The 17,571-nt window shown below is 45.0% G+C and overlaps 1 protein-coding gene across 11 annotated transcripts in view; it reads right to left on the minus strand.

Moving 5' to 3' along the window:
• The window catches only part of MAPKBP1 (mitogen-activated protein kinase binding protein 1), a 119,496-nt gene that overhangs the window by 41,406 nt on the left and 60,519 nt on the right, over positions 1-17,571 (minus strand). For 6 of the 11 annotated variants that reach the window (XM_083449686.1, XM_083449692.1, XM_083449694.1 and 3 more), the window contains exons 4-8: positions 10,230-10,292; positions 8,811-8,868; positions 5,036-5,206; positions 2,582-2,719; positions 1,639-1,821 (exon numbers count right to left, since the gene is read on the minus strand). In XM_083449686.1, coding sequence (XP_083305812.1) covers positions 1,639-1,821; positions 2,582-2,719; positions 5,036-5,206; positions 8,811-8,868; positions 10,230-10,292 — 613 coding nt within the window. Of the gene's footprint in view, positions 1-198; positions 217-1,638; positions 1,822-2,581; positions 2,720-5,035; positions 5,207-8,810; positions 8,869-10,229; positions 10,293-17,571 lie in introns of all 11 variants that reach the window. The other 5 variants (XM_083449693.1, XM_083449689.1, XM_083449695.1 and 2 more) reach the window with 1 other exon arrangement.

Here is a 17,571-nt window from a genome sequence, read left to right on the forward strand (position 1 = left end):
ACCATACTGGGGCAATATTCCCCTGCATCAGGAGAGGAAATGAACCCTGCCAAAACACACTTTCTGGCTTAGACTTTGTTCTATTCCACTAAATATTCCCCCCGCTATTACGATTTGCACCATCGCAAAATATGACAACAAATGGGAGGCATGGTGTGGAAGTGGGGTGCTGGAGGCAACGATGCCATTCTGACTTACTGTGAAGCTGTCTGTGTTCTAAGTAAAAGAGAAAAGGTGATTTCAGTGCAGAAAGGAAGGAAAGGAGGAGAGAGAAAGAGAGACATTCAACTTGGAGAGTGAGGCTCCTGTTCAAAAAAAGTAATCACACACACATGCAAACCTTTGTGTTTTACCAAATTAAAAGGGAGAGCAAGTTTTCAGTGCGGTTCAGCAACAACGCTACACTAGGTGTCTATTCATCACAGATCTAGCTATTACCTCTTTGTAGGCAGAAAAGGCATCTTGCATAATTACAACCATACAATTCTATGATTCTGTTATTCTAATTCAGTTTGTAATGCAGATCAGTCATAACTAATAGGGCTTCTGCAAATCAGCATTTTTCAGATTCAGTTACCCATCTGAACTGTAGCACTAATGTGAGGCTGCATGGAATAAATATTCTAAAATCACTTTTACTTAAAGTCCTTAAATGTGTAGCTTTTGCTAGAGAAGGAAATGCAGTAATGAGCTGCTAAAAATGCTGTTCAAGACAATTCTCATGCAATATTCACAGAGTCTCCCCAGACGGCACAGTTGGGGTCTTATTTTAGGACACCACCATGCCTAGGTGACAGAGGCTTTCATGTGGCTCTCTGCAGAAAACAATTGTTCAAATGCTAAATATATAGATATATCCAAACACTTCATGAATATATCTCAGTCCCAAACTACAGACGACTTTCAAAAAGGACCGATAAAAAGTGCACTTTACTGGGAGGTGTAAATGAACCCTCTGACAACAAACTTGAAATCCTGGTGGTGCCCTATTTGTTTGTAGCATAGAAGGTAGAGGTACAAAAAATCCCTAAAAACTGTAGAAGGGCCAAAGGGCAGGTGCGTGGAGAAGAGACACTGAACCCTCCCCTAAGTACTTGCTTTCCCCCAAGTGTGTTTTTTTTTCTCCCAGCTAGGCTCACTCCTATCTGAGCCCAGGTAGGAGAAATCTGGGAAAGGTGGGCTGCAGTAGTATGGGAGGCAAGGAGAAAGGGAGTTTCCGCACCCAGGCCCACATACCCCTTTCAACTGCACCTATCCCCTTTCCATGCAAATAGGGCAAGTGTCATTTTGGACCCCATTGGTCATTTGCAGGGTTTGTTTGTTTGTTTGTTTGTTTGTTTTACATACTACTACTACTAATAATAATTTTATTATTTGTATCCCGTCCATCTGGCTGGGTTTCTCCAGCCATTCTGGGTGGCTATAACATATCTAGAAACATAATAAAAACATCCTTTCTTCCATATATAAGGCTCCCAGGCAGACTCCTTCCAGGCCAAACCCAGACCTGGTTAACTTCATCAAGGTTGCTGCATAGCATGCCTTCAGACCAAGTGTGCCCCAGCTCCCAGGACAACAGCTTGTGGGCTTAGTGCATTCCCATCATCATCAACCAAGAGTTCCAGGTTCTGAACTTACTCTCAGCTCCACCCACTTGTCCAGCAGCCTCTTCTCGTTGAATTCACACAGGAGACCTGAGGAGGTGATACAGAAAGTGCTGTCTGCTTTTTTGCCCCTGCCGCATGCCACATCTGTGAAGAAGTTGTTCCTTAGTTCCCCAAGCAAACCGGAACGTCCGAGCAAGGGAACTGTAGCATTCACCTGGTACAAAAGAGAAAAATATGTTAGAAGATTGCTGTACGTTGGTGAGCATAAATGCTTCGAACGGGGCATGTGCTACAAATCAATCCACCAGTTGTATTATTGGGATATATTCTAAAATCATGTTTTGCTAGAAGACAGGACAATGATAACACACTTTCTGATAGCAGCCTATGTGGCAATCAGTTCCAAGGCAGGAGGAAATCAACAGCCCAACATTACAAGACTGAATTTTGAGAATATGGGACGCTGTCCAAATGATAAAACTAACAAAAACATAGTAAGAGAAGGAAGGCAGATTGAGTATCACTTTATAGAGAAGAGGGTCCCACTGGTTATGAACTGGTGTAATAAAATGCAGGAAAATGTTGAACCACTTGTTTTATTGAGAAAATTGAAAGCATGAAGGTAGCCTTGGTTTTTAAAATGAACATATTTACAAAATAGCTGAACACTGCTTTTGTCAATCTACTATGTTGCTTCTGATAAAAAAGAAATAATTAAAAATGTTCTGAAGAGAACTTCTCAGATGTACTCAGTGAATATTATAGGATAAAGCATTTTCTTTTTCCACGGCCAATATCATCAATAAAATGCACAACAGATTATCTGTATTTCCAAAATTGTTTAGGGCATGGCAAGCCATCAGCCAGTGGCATAAAACAAAGCAAAAACTTCTGTAGAAAATGCTTCCTCTCCGCATCTCAACAGTTTCTTCCCATCACCCGCATATATGCAGTTTCTCATTTGTGCCTCTTACCTTTGAGGTTTTGCTGTCATCCAGGTACCAAAATTTGATGTGTCGGTTTCCAGCTGTGACAAAGTAGCTGCAATCCTCAGAGAATGACACTGCTGTCACTTTGCTCGAGACCTTATTGGCTGCTACAACAATGTTTTTCTGGAAAGAAAATGTTCAAGCAAATCAAATCTCTTGCTGACTAAAGAGGTTCCATTTGCAAATGTAAGTCGTGAGTGACAAATCACAGATTTGTACTTCACTTGCAGAAATGGGGTGCGAAGACAGAAGGGCAGAGGGGCAGAAACAGCCATCTTCCCTTTCCCCTTCATGTGCTCAGTGTACTGCCAGCAAAGAGCCCACAAGCAACTGGGGACCTCCTTTTTGTTGCAGAGTTCCCCTTTGGACACATAGGGCTGCATCTGACTGAATTATAATCAAAAGTAAACCCACTGAAATCAACAGAGATGGCTAAGAAAAATCCATTGATTTCAGTGGTTCTACACATGAGTATGACTTAGTTAGCTACATCCCTAATATGCACATTTATGTGTCTATAAGGTATTCAGGCAGACATAGGTTGTGCCCTTCCACCCCCACCTCATCCCTAAGCATAAAATGACACATTTAAACAGCAAGAGTTCTGTAGCCTGAATTATCAGTACATACTTATCTCTACTTTGGGATACCATACATTTAGACTAAGGGACACCACCATTCTTCCTTTCTAAGATACTGCTGCACATGGCTACATTTAAAAGTACCCAGGTGTGTATTTTACCACAAATATAACATATATCTTCCAGACACACACGATAGAAAACATCCAGGTCCCTGCAACATCTAGTAACTGACAAAGCCTCTATGGTTCTATGATTCTAAGACATACAATTTATAGCATCTTTGGTTGGCTCCAAGAGTTGCTTATAACACTGCTACTTCAGCTTTCACATAATAAAACTGTAGCAATATGTGTTTTAAGCTCAGTATGCACTCTGTCTGGGCACACTTTCCTTCATACCATGATAAACGTAGATAGAAGGATTTTACAGAAACTAATTTATGTATGATAAAGCTGACAGCATTCTCAATCTCCCCTTTTCTAGAAGGCGAAGAAATGTGCGAATTAGACTCCCACTTGATTTGGTATCTTCATGGAGCATCTGCAGGTAACTAAGTTACCAAGGGAAGGGTTTTGCCTAGTCTATCACCACACACAAACATAAACTCTCACTAGCCCAGGGGGCAAAAATCTGATTAGGACCTTAAATACATATAGCCAGGAGATGTATTCACATGCCTGGTTATCAAAATTCATGGCGGGGGGGATTTGCTTATGACTAAATCTGACCTATCAGAATAAAATATTTTGAAACAAGTGGATTAACATGGATAGGTAAGACATAGTGAAACATCTTACATGGCAAAATAGCCCAAAGTCAAATCCTTGAACATGGCTAACATAACATGCTGAACAGCAGGCTATACACATAAAAACTAAATAAGCAGGTTATTGCCCCTCGCCTCTCAAACAGTCTAGTTTGTATTAGTTTGGCACAAAAAAGGCATTCTCGTCTTCTTTGTGTTAAACATCTTGTGCATGAATTCCCACATGTAAACAAGAAAGCTGAATACATATCAACTTTTGCAGGAAATAAAATACACTCTTGTTTAAACAAAAAATGCCAGTTTATTTGTTCATCCGATCAAAGGATTCTCTCTCCCTGGAGAAGCAACTTTTGCTATCAGCAATAGCAATTGTAAAAAAGCGTTTCTGGATATCACAGGGCACAAAAAAAAAATTAAAGACCTTGGGAGGACACACACACACACACACACACACACACACACACACACACCACTTTGCTACCAAAGAACCCAGAATGAATATCACCTTTTGAAAAATAAAATAGGTATCTGACAAAGATATTAATGCATTGGTTCTTGTTTGCCAGAGAGAGAGAGAGAGTGTGTGCAAAATTCAATAAAACTATTTGCAAACAAAGGAAATAAAATAGTTATCTAAAACATAGTAAACATGCTCTTTCATCTTATGAAAGAAGTACCCTGGCTCAATGGTAGAGCATCTGCTTTGTGTGAAGACAGTCCTAAATTCAATCCTTGATATGCCCAAATAGAGCTGAGAATGTCCCTGTCTGAAACTCTGGGGAGCTGCTGCTAGTCAGATGGAAGAATTCTGTGACTTGGTATAAGCCAGATCACTGGTCCATCTATGTTCCACTCTAAAGTATGGAAAAGGAAGAATTGCCTGCTGTGATATTCCATTGTGTGCAGATTAGATAAAAAGTAGAGGAAGCAGTGATAAAAAGTAGAGGAAGCCATTTTCTTTCCAATGAGGCTGCTACCAGATTTTAGCATGCTTATTCCAAAATTTAATTTAAACCCCACCACCACTACTACCCACAGATTCCACTTCTGCTAATGTAAATACTAAAAATAATCTTCTTATAGTTTTACCTTCCATGACCATACATTGACTATCATGTCATGTTGGTAACCCACAGACACAATGTACTTGGAGCTCGGGGAGAATGCCACACACGCCACACCATATTTATGTTCGTGAAGTTCGGCCACCTGGGTCCGTTCAGCAACATCCCATACTCGAACAGCAGGCATGTGCCCACTCTGGAAACGAGAAACAACAATGGCAATCAACAGAGGCACTTAATACAAACCTTAAAGTCAGTGGCGATGCATCCACCTACATATAAATTAAATACACTTTGCAGTGTGCATGACAAGTCAAATGTGCATTTCTGCACAGAAATCTTCAGCTAAAAATATGATTTATTTATTTTTTACTCTATAAAGGATGATTTGCAGCGCTAAAAACACCAATTCTTATGAAGGAATACAGAGGGGATCCTGGAAATTACAATGTGGTTAGCTTAACATCTGTTCTGGGAAAACTAGCAGAAAGTATTATTAAGAGTATAATTCCCAAGCATATAGAAGAAGAGTCAGCATAGCTTCTGCAAGGTTAAGTCCTGTAACACTAACCTTTTTGAGTTATTTGAGACTGTCGGCAAGAATATAGATAAGAAAATATAGATAGAGACTTTTATTCTTTCACAACCCTTTAGGAGAGGGGACACTCCTGAAAACTCCCAAATGAGGGAGAAATTTATGCTAACTGCAGCAGTCTGTAAAGAAAACTAAGAAATAATATGAAGAACATAGTTAAATTAGCCCCATAAGTGACCATGGTGAACAGGAATGGGCTTTGCTGTTGTTGTTTTTTAAAAGAACCCTACTTTTGTTCCATTAACACCTTTCTCTAGTACTGCGACCAAAATGAAGCACTTTATTTTAAAGTGAAATATAGAGAAGTACAAGCCCGACAGGCAACTCCTACTCAACAGCTTCCTCGTGATTTCACAAAAGCCTGCAAAAAGGTGGCCTTCTAGGTGACATCACCATGGCAACCAAAGAGGAGCCTTTTTCTAGCCAGGGTTAACTGAGTCTCTTGATAATGTGCAGGTAAGGGGAAGTCTCAGGTGCAGAGAGCGGTCGAAGAACAAAATGCCTGTATCTTTATATATACATATATTAAAAAACCAAACAAACATGTACCTGGCTAAATGGCCTAGCTTCTCCATTAAATAACAACCTACCTATCACATTTCAAGCTATCTTCATGCATACTGGCAACACATCATTCCTCTGCCAAGAGAGCTGCACTGTTTGCCAGTTGCTACTGGGTCAGCTCAGTGGCGTAGCGTGGGGGGTGCAGGGGGGCCGGCCGCACCGGGCGCAACATCTGGGGGGGACGCGCTTGCACTCGCAGCTCTCTGCCCCTACCTGGCTCACTCACTCTCTCTCACTGCAGTGCTGGCTGTGCGAATCCGATCCGAGCCGCCGGGTCGCCGCCCACTGTGGAGGGGAGGGTGCCATGCGTGCGGTGCGGTGCGGAGAGAGAGCGAGGGACTATCTGGGGGAGGGACAGTGCAGCGGGGGGGGGCGCAAATTACTTGCCTTGCCCCGGGTGCTGACAACCCATGCTACGCCACTGGGTCAGCTTCAAGGTTCTTGTGTTCTAAACAACTTGGGGCCCAAGTACCTTAAGGACAACCTGATATCTTATGCTCCATCCTGATCATTGAGATTCTTTGATGGGGCACTTACTGTGGTTCCCCGTGACCCTGAGGTTCAGTCATAATTTACATGGGACCGATTCTTCAGTGCAGCAGGCCTTGGCCTGTGAAACTCCCTGCCAGCAGAGCTCTGTGACCAATTATCCCTGCCTTCTTTTAGACATCACCAAAAAACAGTGTTATTTAGACAGGCCTTTGAAATGTGAATTTTCCTTTAGCCTACTAGTATTAATGGATGTTTTTATTGGTGTTTTGTTGATGATTTATTGCTGTAATTTTTGCATGGGGTAGACCGCCTTCTTGCATTTTTAGGAAATTGTGGTTTATAAATATTGATATATAGTAAAATAAAGCTGAGATTTCTACACACACACACACACACACACACACACGTTCTTCCCACCAGATGTAGGAAATATCTCTCATGTCTCACATTTTATTTTCACATACAGGTGCATACAGGCCAGACTACCCCCAGCAGAACAGTGCATTGGGGGAGGAGGGCTGAGATTGTTCCATCTGGAGAGCAGAAATGCTTGCTCTGACAGAACTTTTGTATTACTGAAGCACTGATTTCCACCTATAGTTATTATTACACAGGAGGTTTCTAACATTATGAACATCAATGGAGAAAGTTGGTAGAGATGGTTCCTGCTCTGGAGAGGTTCAGTAGAAGGAGAGGGAGAAAGGACATTTCACTAATTATTTCATTAATTATTACTCGTCTTTTTGCAGTGTGGGGAGGTAATCATCTCTTAAATTTGATATTTAAAGTCCAAGGCATCTGAGGTAATAAAAAAAAGAAATGTTTGTGTGCAGGGCCCAATAGGAATCCGCCTCAGAAGACATCTCTGGCAGCCGTCCAACATGGACAAGAAGAGGACAGTCAACATTTTTGTGGGCTTCCAGCATTCATCAATTCAGGCTTCATTACACTTACAGTATGAGCATTGTGTATCTGGTCTGCATTAGAAACTGAATGCAGTCATCTTTGTCCTCCTTTTATGCATCTCTCAAAGGGAAAAACTTTCTGCCAGCAACTAAACCCAGCCAAAGCCACAGGCACCAGGATCTTTGTCACTATTCTCAAGGCTTCCTTCCAAATGTGCTTTCCTTTCCTCTCTTAAAAAAATTAAGTAAGACTGTTAACGTTGTTCTCTTTGTATCCTGAGGGGTGAAATCCAAGGAGGAAAGCAGCAACAGGGACCTTTGGTCGACTTCCTCTGCTTTCTCCCTTGAACGAATAAGGGGTGGGGAGAGGCATGTTTAGGGTCCTCAGCTAACTCCCACCCTGCAAATCCAATCTGTGCTTTCATTGGTCCAAATGTCTGATCCTCGCTCCCTAGAAAATAGTTTTAAAAGCAAACCTACTGAGACCAGATAAGCAACTGAGCTCATGCGGGTTTCCTCTTTAAATGCTTTGGCCAAATCGTAACATGCTGGCAAATTAAGAGTTCCCTTATGGATCTTTTAATCAGATAATCATACATTCTCAATGTGGAACACCCCTCCTATTCCCCCATTCTTGGGAGAGAGGGGGATACTTATCCCTTTTTTATCTAAACACATGGACATATTTTCCTACTAAGATAAGGAGCCGCCTTATACTGAGTCAGACCCAGGACATCTGGGTCAAAATACGATTTTAGGGAACAGTAGATCTCCAGCATCGGAGAGGTCTTTTCCAGGGTTTCCATCTAAGATCCTATAATCTTATTCTGTAATACAGAACCTTCTATAGGTGAAAAATATGATCTGCCACTAAACAATGGCTCTTCCAGATCCCAGCCACACATCATGGATGCTCACACAGCTCCTCCAACTCTAGAATCTTCCAGCATTTACTGGGAGAGAAGCAGTTTGCTCTCAAAACGCAAATCTTCCCTGCTCTGAAAGATTTAGAAAGCACCCATCCATACTAGCTATTCCCTACGCCACCCTCACTCCCATCAGGCAACTCTTTAATGGAGCCAGGGTCCTCTTCTTCATTCTGGGAGGACAGGAAAATGCCTCACACAAATCCAGCCTTTTTAGTCTGTTGGAATAGTTGTGAGAAGGAGGCATTTGTATCTCTGGACCATGAGGCCTATCAGTGTCCTATGTGAACATTCAGGCCGTCAGTCACCATCACTTACCTCTCCAGTAACCAGGTATTTTCCATCAGGAGAAAAAGCAAGGGCTGTAATAGTTTTTCTGTGTAAAGAGAGGAGAGCTTATTGTGAAACAGTACTGACACTGGGTGAAGAGTTGATGAATTTTCAACTCCCACACAAACATGTAAGCGGGTTTGTGTGAATGAAAACATAGCCAAGACAGTCTTTGCCAGGTGAGCTTAACAGTGTTAAGTAATTCCAAACGTTGCGCTCTGAATCAGGGAGATGCTGAAGAGATACGACATACTAGAACAAATTGTGGCTTTTAAAGCTTTTCATGCTTTAAGGTTTGGCTGCAGGTATGGGTGTGCAAAATAAACATGGAAAAATTCCTTATGCATCCATGTGAAGCCGATGGTCTCTCTCTCTTTCCTGGATACTTTGCCAACTAACTTTATTTGAGCCGTTAATCTGATAAGGAGCCATGCCCAGAGGAAAGAGGGGTTCTATCCAGAACAACAGCCTGGATAATTTCATAACACATTATGACAGAAACAGCAGCATAGCCTGGACACGTAAGAACATATTCTGTTATCGGGTTTTTTGGTGCTGTTCTTAACACCTATACCTTGAGGAACCTTGAACAATTTAAAACTATTGGCATCAGGTAAGAAGTCATTTAAACTTCTCTGTACTGTTTTGGGGAATAGGGAGTAGGTAGGTGGGGGGGACTCCCTGGTCCTGAATGGGGTAACTGTGCACCTGAAGGGCCAGGTGCACAGTCATTTTGGACTCACAACTGTTTGTGGAGGCACAGGTCAATTCTGTATCCAGGGGAGCTGTCTACCAGCTCCATCTGTTACACCAGCCAAGACCCTACCTGCCTGCGCACTGTCTCACCAGAGTGGCACATGTGCTGGTTATCTTCCTCTTGGACTACTTCAATGTGCTCTGTATGGGGCTGCCTTTGAAGGGGATTCAAAAACTACAACTAACCCAGAAGTGCTATTGCTGACCTTTAAAGCCCTAAATGGCTTTGGCTCTGTATACCTTAAGAAGTTTCTCCACACCTAGCATTCAGCCCAGAAACTGAGATCCAGCGCCAAGGGCCTTCTGGCGGTTCCCTCACTGTGAGAAGTGAAGTTACAGGGAAGCAGGCAGAGGGCCTTCTCTGCAGTTACGCCTGCCCTGTAGAACGCCCTTCCATCAGATGTCAAGGAAATAAACAGTGACCTGACTTTTAAAAGACATCTGAAGCCCAGGGAAGTTCTTAATGTTTGAGGTTTTTTGTGTTTTATTACTTTGTTGGAAGTCAACCAGAGTGTCTGGGGCAACCCAGTCAGATGGTTAGCATATAAATAATAAAATTATTGATTATTATTTTTGTTGTTCAAGGGGCTCTTGCATTTCCCTTCCAAAAAAATGGACAAACCACCACTCAGAGTTCTGGGTTTCACTTACCTGGAACTATTCAGAATATGATGTTGCTTATTTTTCCTGGGGTTGAACAGCACGACAACACACCTAGAAAATAAGAATTTTCAAAATTGAGAAAATGTACACAATAGCTTTGTGACTGCAGCTGCCCCCCCCCAGTCAATAAAATTCAATAAAAAGATATAGCAAACTGAGGTTCTGTCCCCCCCCCAAAAAAAAAATTCTGGGTACGTCCATGATTGCAAAGCCAGCTATAGGATTACTTTTTAAGGGAAAGAAAGCATATATGAGATCCCCAAATATATTCTTCAATCACCAGTCGCACAGCAATTCCCAGAAGCTCTCAGAAAGCAAAGAAATGGGGACACCTCAGAATTCTCTGCCAAGGAATGTTCTAGATTAGCCACCGTGGCTGTACAAAGACACCAACAGAAACAGCAGCAGGTGCATGTATTCTAGGCCCTCTCTTCCAAGGAGGGCACACATGGTTCTCTGCTGAAGCATTTGTTCAAGGGAGTAGCCACGGTGCAGTTTACTGGGGGCTTGCTGCTTCCCATATATGCAAATTTAGCACCCACAAAGCATCCACCACATCAAAATGTTACACACACACGGACGCACACGCACACCCGGTTCTTCTGTTGTTTCTACTTATCCAGTTTTCCACAGAAAAAGCGGCTTGTATCCAAAGAGGCACTAAGTCTGTCAGTGTGAAGATTTACTCTTGTGCAATGGGGCTCCCCCACCTCCCCCTCACCCACCTGCCAAATCCGTTCTGGGGATTTCACCCCTCCGGAGCAGATTTGGGAAGGGTGTGGGGTGCAGACGTGGGAGTTCTGTTGTGCAAATGTTAATCCTTGTGCTAATGGAACAAGGACATTGGACACCACCTAGCAAGTGTGGATCAATTGGGGAAATAATACGGGATGGCTTTTTATGAGGACAACTCTGTGTGGCTGCATGTGCAGCCCCAAGACCACAATAAACTGCCATGTGGAAACCCCTGATTATTTTATACATTTCCCCCCACTTTATTATGGTTGGTTGCTTGGTTGGTTGGTTGGTTAGTTGGTTCGTACCCCACCTGCTTTCCCATCAGGGTCTCAAAGCTGCTTACAGGTAAAATAAAACAGCTAAATAGAAAAAGAAAGAAAAATAATTAAATATCCATTTAACATGCTCTGAGGAAGGGCAGGAGTGGCTCTGTGACTGACACAAAGGTCAGCCAACCAGAATTACACAAATTATTATGCTTCTGTTACAAAATTGGGGTGGGGGTGGGGGTAGAGGGACACGTTTCCGTTACACCCAGTGAGTACGGTTATGGTATATTTGCTTGAAATGAAGTGAGTGTACTTCCATCATGGGTTCCCATCTGAAATAATGTATGCCTGTACACAACCTACTGTATAGTGTGTGTGTGTGTGTGAGAGAGAGAGAGAGAGAGAGAGAGAGAGAGAGAGAGAGGGAGCTCCCCCAAATAACACAAAGCTAAAGCATCAGCTCTGGAAAGAATGAAAGGAGGGGAAGGTTGTGTTTTCTCATTAAAGTTAAATATAGGAACAGAACGGTAAGGAATCAGACGTCAGAATCACAGTTACATGGGATGTGACTCATTCAATAATAGCAGCTCTTTGCACCTCTCTCCGCCACACTTTCTCCTTCTCTCACTTTCTGCAAATCGTGTGGTTTTCTAGGCTTTAGCCCTACTTTCTGATTTGCTCTCTCCCTTGCTAGGCCTGCTTCTCTGTCTTGATTCAAGTCATCTCTCCCTAGAAACCTTCTTCCCCCAAGTTCCCCCCTCAACAGCTTACTACTGCGACCAAGTTTCTTCTCTCCCACTCTGCTGACACCTCTCTCTTTTTTCCTTGCTATGTTCCCAAGTGGGGCAAGCAGAAATATTATTGGTGAAGTTTCCTCCATTGCATTTTTGTCCTTGGAAATGCTTCATCTGTAGAACATATCACTCGGCAGCTTTTAAAAATTATTGCTATATGTGTTCGGGCCCCAGAGTTTGTGGGTGCAGGGGCACCCATAATTCCTGGAATTAGTAAAATTTGGAATCAATCAAGGTTTGAGTAAAACTGTGCTCCACACTGTGGGGATAAGTTCAGGAATAACAAGCCAGCCGGGTGCAACATAGCTGGCTGGGGATAGGCCATTCAGAAACAAAGGCTGAAATGGCCAGTAATTAACCCACCAACAGAAGCAATTCACAAGGCAGAAGACTCTGCCAGGGACCATGGTGTAGCCAGGATTTATGTTGGGGGGCAGGCTGCGTGTTAGGGGGCAGAACGTCAGTTAGTTAAGTTGGGTTTTTTTATTTACTTGAAGGGGGGGCACCAGTGGCGTAGCGTGGGTTGTCAGCACCCGGGGCAAGGCAAGTAATTTGCGCCCCCTAACCCGGGGCAAGGCAAGTAATTTGCGCCCCCCCACTGCACTGTCCCTCCCCAGATAGTCCCTCGCTCTCTCTCCGCAACGCACCGCACGCCTGGCACCCTCCCCTCCACAGTGGGCGGCAACCCGGCGGCTTGGATCGGATTCGCACAGCCAGCACTGCAGTGAGAGAGAGTGAGCCAGGTAGGGGCAGAGAGCTGCGAGTGCGAGCGCGCCCCCCCCCCCCAGATGTTGCGCCCGGTGCGGCCGGGCCCCCTGAACCCCCCACGCTACGCCACTGGGGGGCATCATGCCAGGGACAGAAGGGAAGGTTGCCAGGATTATAATGGGCAATGATATAAGCGGAAAGGGAAGTCACATTTGGCAAGGGTTTGTGAGAAAAAGAAGCAGCAATGGGGCAGAGGCCATTCAGGCTGACTGCAGCAGGCTGGGGCAAAGAGACACAGAGATGGCTGCCTGGCTGCCTTTGAATCCAATGTTGCGCTTCCGTAGGAAGCAAGCACCTCTTGAGATGTGAATGCTGGAAATCCCGGCTCCACCCGACTCAGGCTGTATTTATATGTAAATAAAACCATATATCATAAAGACAGCATGGCCTCCGCTGCGTGTCTCATTCCAAAGGGAATGCAAACCCTGGTGAAGTGCCAAGACCCCTGGAATCACACACGCTCAGAGACTCGGGTGGCCCGTAACAACATGCATGATGTTGAGAGGGAGAACTTTTTATATCAGACCTAAGGGGTCACCCAATGAAACTGAAGGAAGGTGCAGGACAGGCCAAAGGAAGTCCTTCCCACCCAGTCTCCAATTGGGCATGGTGAGAAATGGGCCCGTCTCACATGCTTAGAAGCACGGACATGGCTGGCTCACCCATGAGGTGGACTGAGGCAGGGGTGGTGTCTCCATGTGTGCCCCACCTCCCCCACAATGGAGAAGTCAAGTGTCAGCGGCTTCCGTCAAGATCTCATGAGAGCGCTGCGAAATCTCACAACAATCACATTACATGTGAAAGGCACTGGAAATATTGAGTTATACACAAAGTTTTTCAAAATGCATTAAATTGCCCCTGCTGAGACTGAGCATTTCATTCACTGCAAGCGTGTCACACATCACCCGCAGCTGGAGCCTAGGAACCCTTGAAAAGGGATATGGGTTGATATCCAATGCCCAAGGCTGCAGCTCATTCTCGTAACCCTAAGCCAGGGGCAGCTTAGCATTCTGTGCAAATGAGGCCAGCACAACACAAGCATAGCACAATACCAAAGATCATTCTGTTATTTTTTAAAGCATCTGTGTCTATAAATTAATCACAGATAATACAACTTCAGCACATGCACTGGGAATAAGGCTCTGTATTCTTATTCTTATTCTTATTATTTCTTTATTATTTGCTGAATATGTTGATCGCTTTATCTTGTCCAGGGCAACCCAAAGTGACTTACCACCAAACAGACAAACAAAAACCACACATAGATACATTAAAACCAAGAGAGGGGAAGTACGTTAAAAACATCCCACCACCACCTCTTAAAGGCCACAGACAATTAAAGGCCAAAGTCCTGGTTACGGAGGAAAGTTTTTGCCTGGCCCCTGAAGATATATAATGAGGGAACAAAAAAATACACCTACAGTGGTACCTCGGGTTACATACACTTCAGGTTACATACGCTTCAGGTTACAGACTCCGCTAACCCAGAAATATTACCTCAGGTTAAGAACTTTGCTTCAGGATGAGAACAGAAATCATACAGCAACGGCGCAGCGGCAGCAGGAGGCCCCATTAGCTAAAGTGGTGCTTCAGGTTAAGAACAGTTTCAGGTGAAGAATGGACCTCCAGAACGAATTAAGTTCTTAACCCGAGGTACCACTGTGTTAGGATGGTCCTCCCTTGGAGGCTGATGGATCCAATGGGCTTCCAGATGGCCTGGGGGATTTTTTGGCTGCTATGACTGGTGTCTCCAGTTAAAAGGATGTCAGAAGGGGCTGAGAAAGTTCTTGTCTAAGTCTTTGAGGAGGCACGGCCATGGAGCAGACAGTACTGAGCTAGATGAACCAATAGCCTGACTTGTATGAGACAATTCTATATGAAGGACATTCAAGACACTTGCCTACAGCCAATAAAGCAAACAGACAGAAATAAGTGTGATGACCCACGCTTCATTAACCTTAAAAATCCCCCATATGTACACAAGGACACGTATTTATCTAATAAAAACAGCATCTGCCACTATTTTCTGAAAAACCTCGTAAAGAATTGAGATTCCTGCCCCGCCGCCACCCCCCGCAATAAAGCAAAACTCTGCTCAGTTAAAATGCTGTGCTAAAATCTCTAATCACCAGCCTCCTTGTGGTGTGTGGACGTGCATTTCATACCTATATTCGCCGGTTTTCAACCACAGTCAAGCAAGGATAAAGCATGCATATCCCCCCCCCCCCCGACCGAAGGGTATAATCAAAACTTGTAAAGGCAGGAGACAAGTTACCCAACTAAGGGGATTTAAGACGCTACTTTAACAAGCTTGCAAAAAGTGGCTAGTCTTCTCACTTACCACCCTCCTCCATACACCTCTCATTTACCGTATTTTTCGCCCTATAGGACGCACCGTCCCATAAGGCGCACCTAGTTTTTTGGGGGGGAAATAAAGGAAAAAAATTATTTCCCCCCCAGGCGCGGGGTTGGGGAAGCCCGAGCTTCCCCCGACCCCAGCCCCCAAACAGGCAGCTCTCTGCAAGCCGTGGGAGCCCAGTGCTGGCTCCCGCTGCTAGCGGAGAGGTCCGCGAAGCCTGGACGCGCTGAGCTCAGCGCGCACAGGCTTCAGCATGCAGGCACCCCTCCGCCAGCAGCGGGAGCGCTCCCGCTGCTGGCAGAGAGGTCCGCGAAGCCTGGACGCGCTGAGCTCAGCGCGCGCAGGCTTCAGCATGCAGGCACCTCTCCGCCAGCAGCGGGAGCGCTCCCGCTGCTGGCGGAGAGGTCCGCGAAGCCTGGACGCGCTGAGCTCAGCGCGCGCAGGCTTCAGCATGCAGGCACCTCTCCGCCAGCAGCGGGAGCGCTCCCGCTGCTGGCGGAGAGGTCCGCGAAGCCTGGACGCGCTGAGCTCAGCGCGCGCAGGCTTCAGCATGCAGGCACCTCTCCGCCAGCAGCGGGAGCCTCTCCGCAAGAGGTCCGCGAAGCCTGGACGCGCTGAGCTCAGCGCGCGCAGGCTTCAGCATGGAGGCACCTCTCCGCCAGCAGCGGGAGCGCTCCCGCTGCTGGCGGAGAGGTCCGCGAAGCCTGGACGCGCTGAGCTCAGCGCGCGCAGGCTTCAGCATGCAGGCACCTCTCCCCCAGCAGCGGGAGCGCTCCCGCTGCTGGCGGAGAGGTCCGCGAAGCCTGGACGCGCTGAGCTCAGCGCGCGCAGGCTTCAGCATGCAGGCACCTCTCCTCAAGCAGCGGGAGCGCTCCTGCTGTTTGCGGAGAGGTCCGCCATGCCTGCATTCGCCCCATAGGACGCACCCAGATTTCCCCCTCATTTTTGGAGGGGAAAAAGTGCGTCCTATAGGGCGAAAAATACGGTACTTTCTTGGCCCTGTCCAAAATTACCCAATTGAAAAGGGCTTTCCCTTCAGAGCAACACAATGCAGCAGCAATGAAACCAGGGGCAGTTGCAGGGAAAAGGAGATAGCTACTACATCATGGAGCTCATTTATCCACAGAACCGCTTCAGATATTTTGTGTAGGATAAGGAGTATGCAGATAAGTCACCATGTGCAACTAGGACTGCATCCATTTTGCTGCTTCTGTGTCTCAACAAAACAGGCACATATGAATCATCATGTGCTTTGCAGGTGGGTACACAGCCTTACAGGTTTTTCCTAACACATGCGAAGCAGCCCTCAAAGTGGTGAACATTCTACACCAGCCCCCCTCTGATGTTCCAATAGCAGCTCTGCTCTGCATCTCTGCTTATGGCAGAACTACATATTACTCCTGTTGCAGGAAACAAACATTGGGACTGTGCCATTATCTGCAGCCAAGACATCAGGTGGGAATTAAAATACGTACGGTTAAGCATCCATGTCCATGCCTCTGGAAAACCTGACATGCATAGGGTGTTGTAAGCATGCAAGTACGTGCACTACATTGTGCATCTACTGTAGAACACGTCCGTGTAGCCCCAACCTTTTCCGCAACAGCTTTTATTTGCTTTCCCTTAATGACAGCTTGCACAAAAACTTCAGCTCATCACTACAGTAATTTTCAGCGTCAAATCTGTAAGAAACCCCACAGGACTTTGTCAGGAGGTACCTGTCAAGCACAGCTTCGGGGTTTCATCTGCTGAAGATGCATATCTAAAACAGATGTGATGTTCCAACATTTGCTATGACCTCAATATGGAAAGCCAGAAAAATATTGGCGAGTATGTAATAATGCTGAAGACGCTTCTGAACCTATCAAAATATATGCTGTTTCAGAGAACCAGATTGTCAAATCATTTCGAATCCAAAAGTTTTCTTAATCCCATAATACTCATTTTCTGCAGATTTCCCAGACTGCTGAAAGAATCTATCTTCTGCTCCAGCTGAACCACCTCAGCAAAACAGGCATCTGGCCCTATATGCACTATATCAGAAGCTATTAAACTGTAGTGCTTAAGTTCCATTCAGCAGGGTCTGTGAAAAAGCTGCAGAACAGTCAAGACTATTTGTACCTAGCCATGCACTTGATTTCTTATTTTGACAGTTGAGACAGAGGCCATTTTTGCCCATGGCTAGATTATCAAATAGACTAATAATGTCCTGTCCTTATTATGACCCTGATGCCTTCTACAAATGTTTGCACTTTGATTTGTAGGGAGAAAACACTTAGTTTCTCAAGTGGTCCACCAAGAAACCCCTAGCATTTTTCAAGCAGTCCACAGGAAAACATTTGAGAACCACTGCTCTTTAGGAGAAGTAGAAACACCAACAAAATAAAATTAAAAAAATCCTT

This window comes from Podarcis tiliguerta (genome assembly GCF_965153285.1).
Source record: "Podarcis tiliguerta genome assembly, chromosome: 1".
NCBI lineage: Eukaryota > Metazoa > Chordata > Lepidosauria > Squamata > Lacertidae > Podarcis > Podarcis tiliguerta.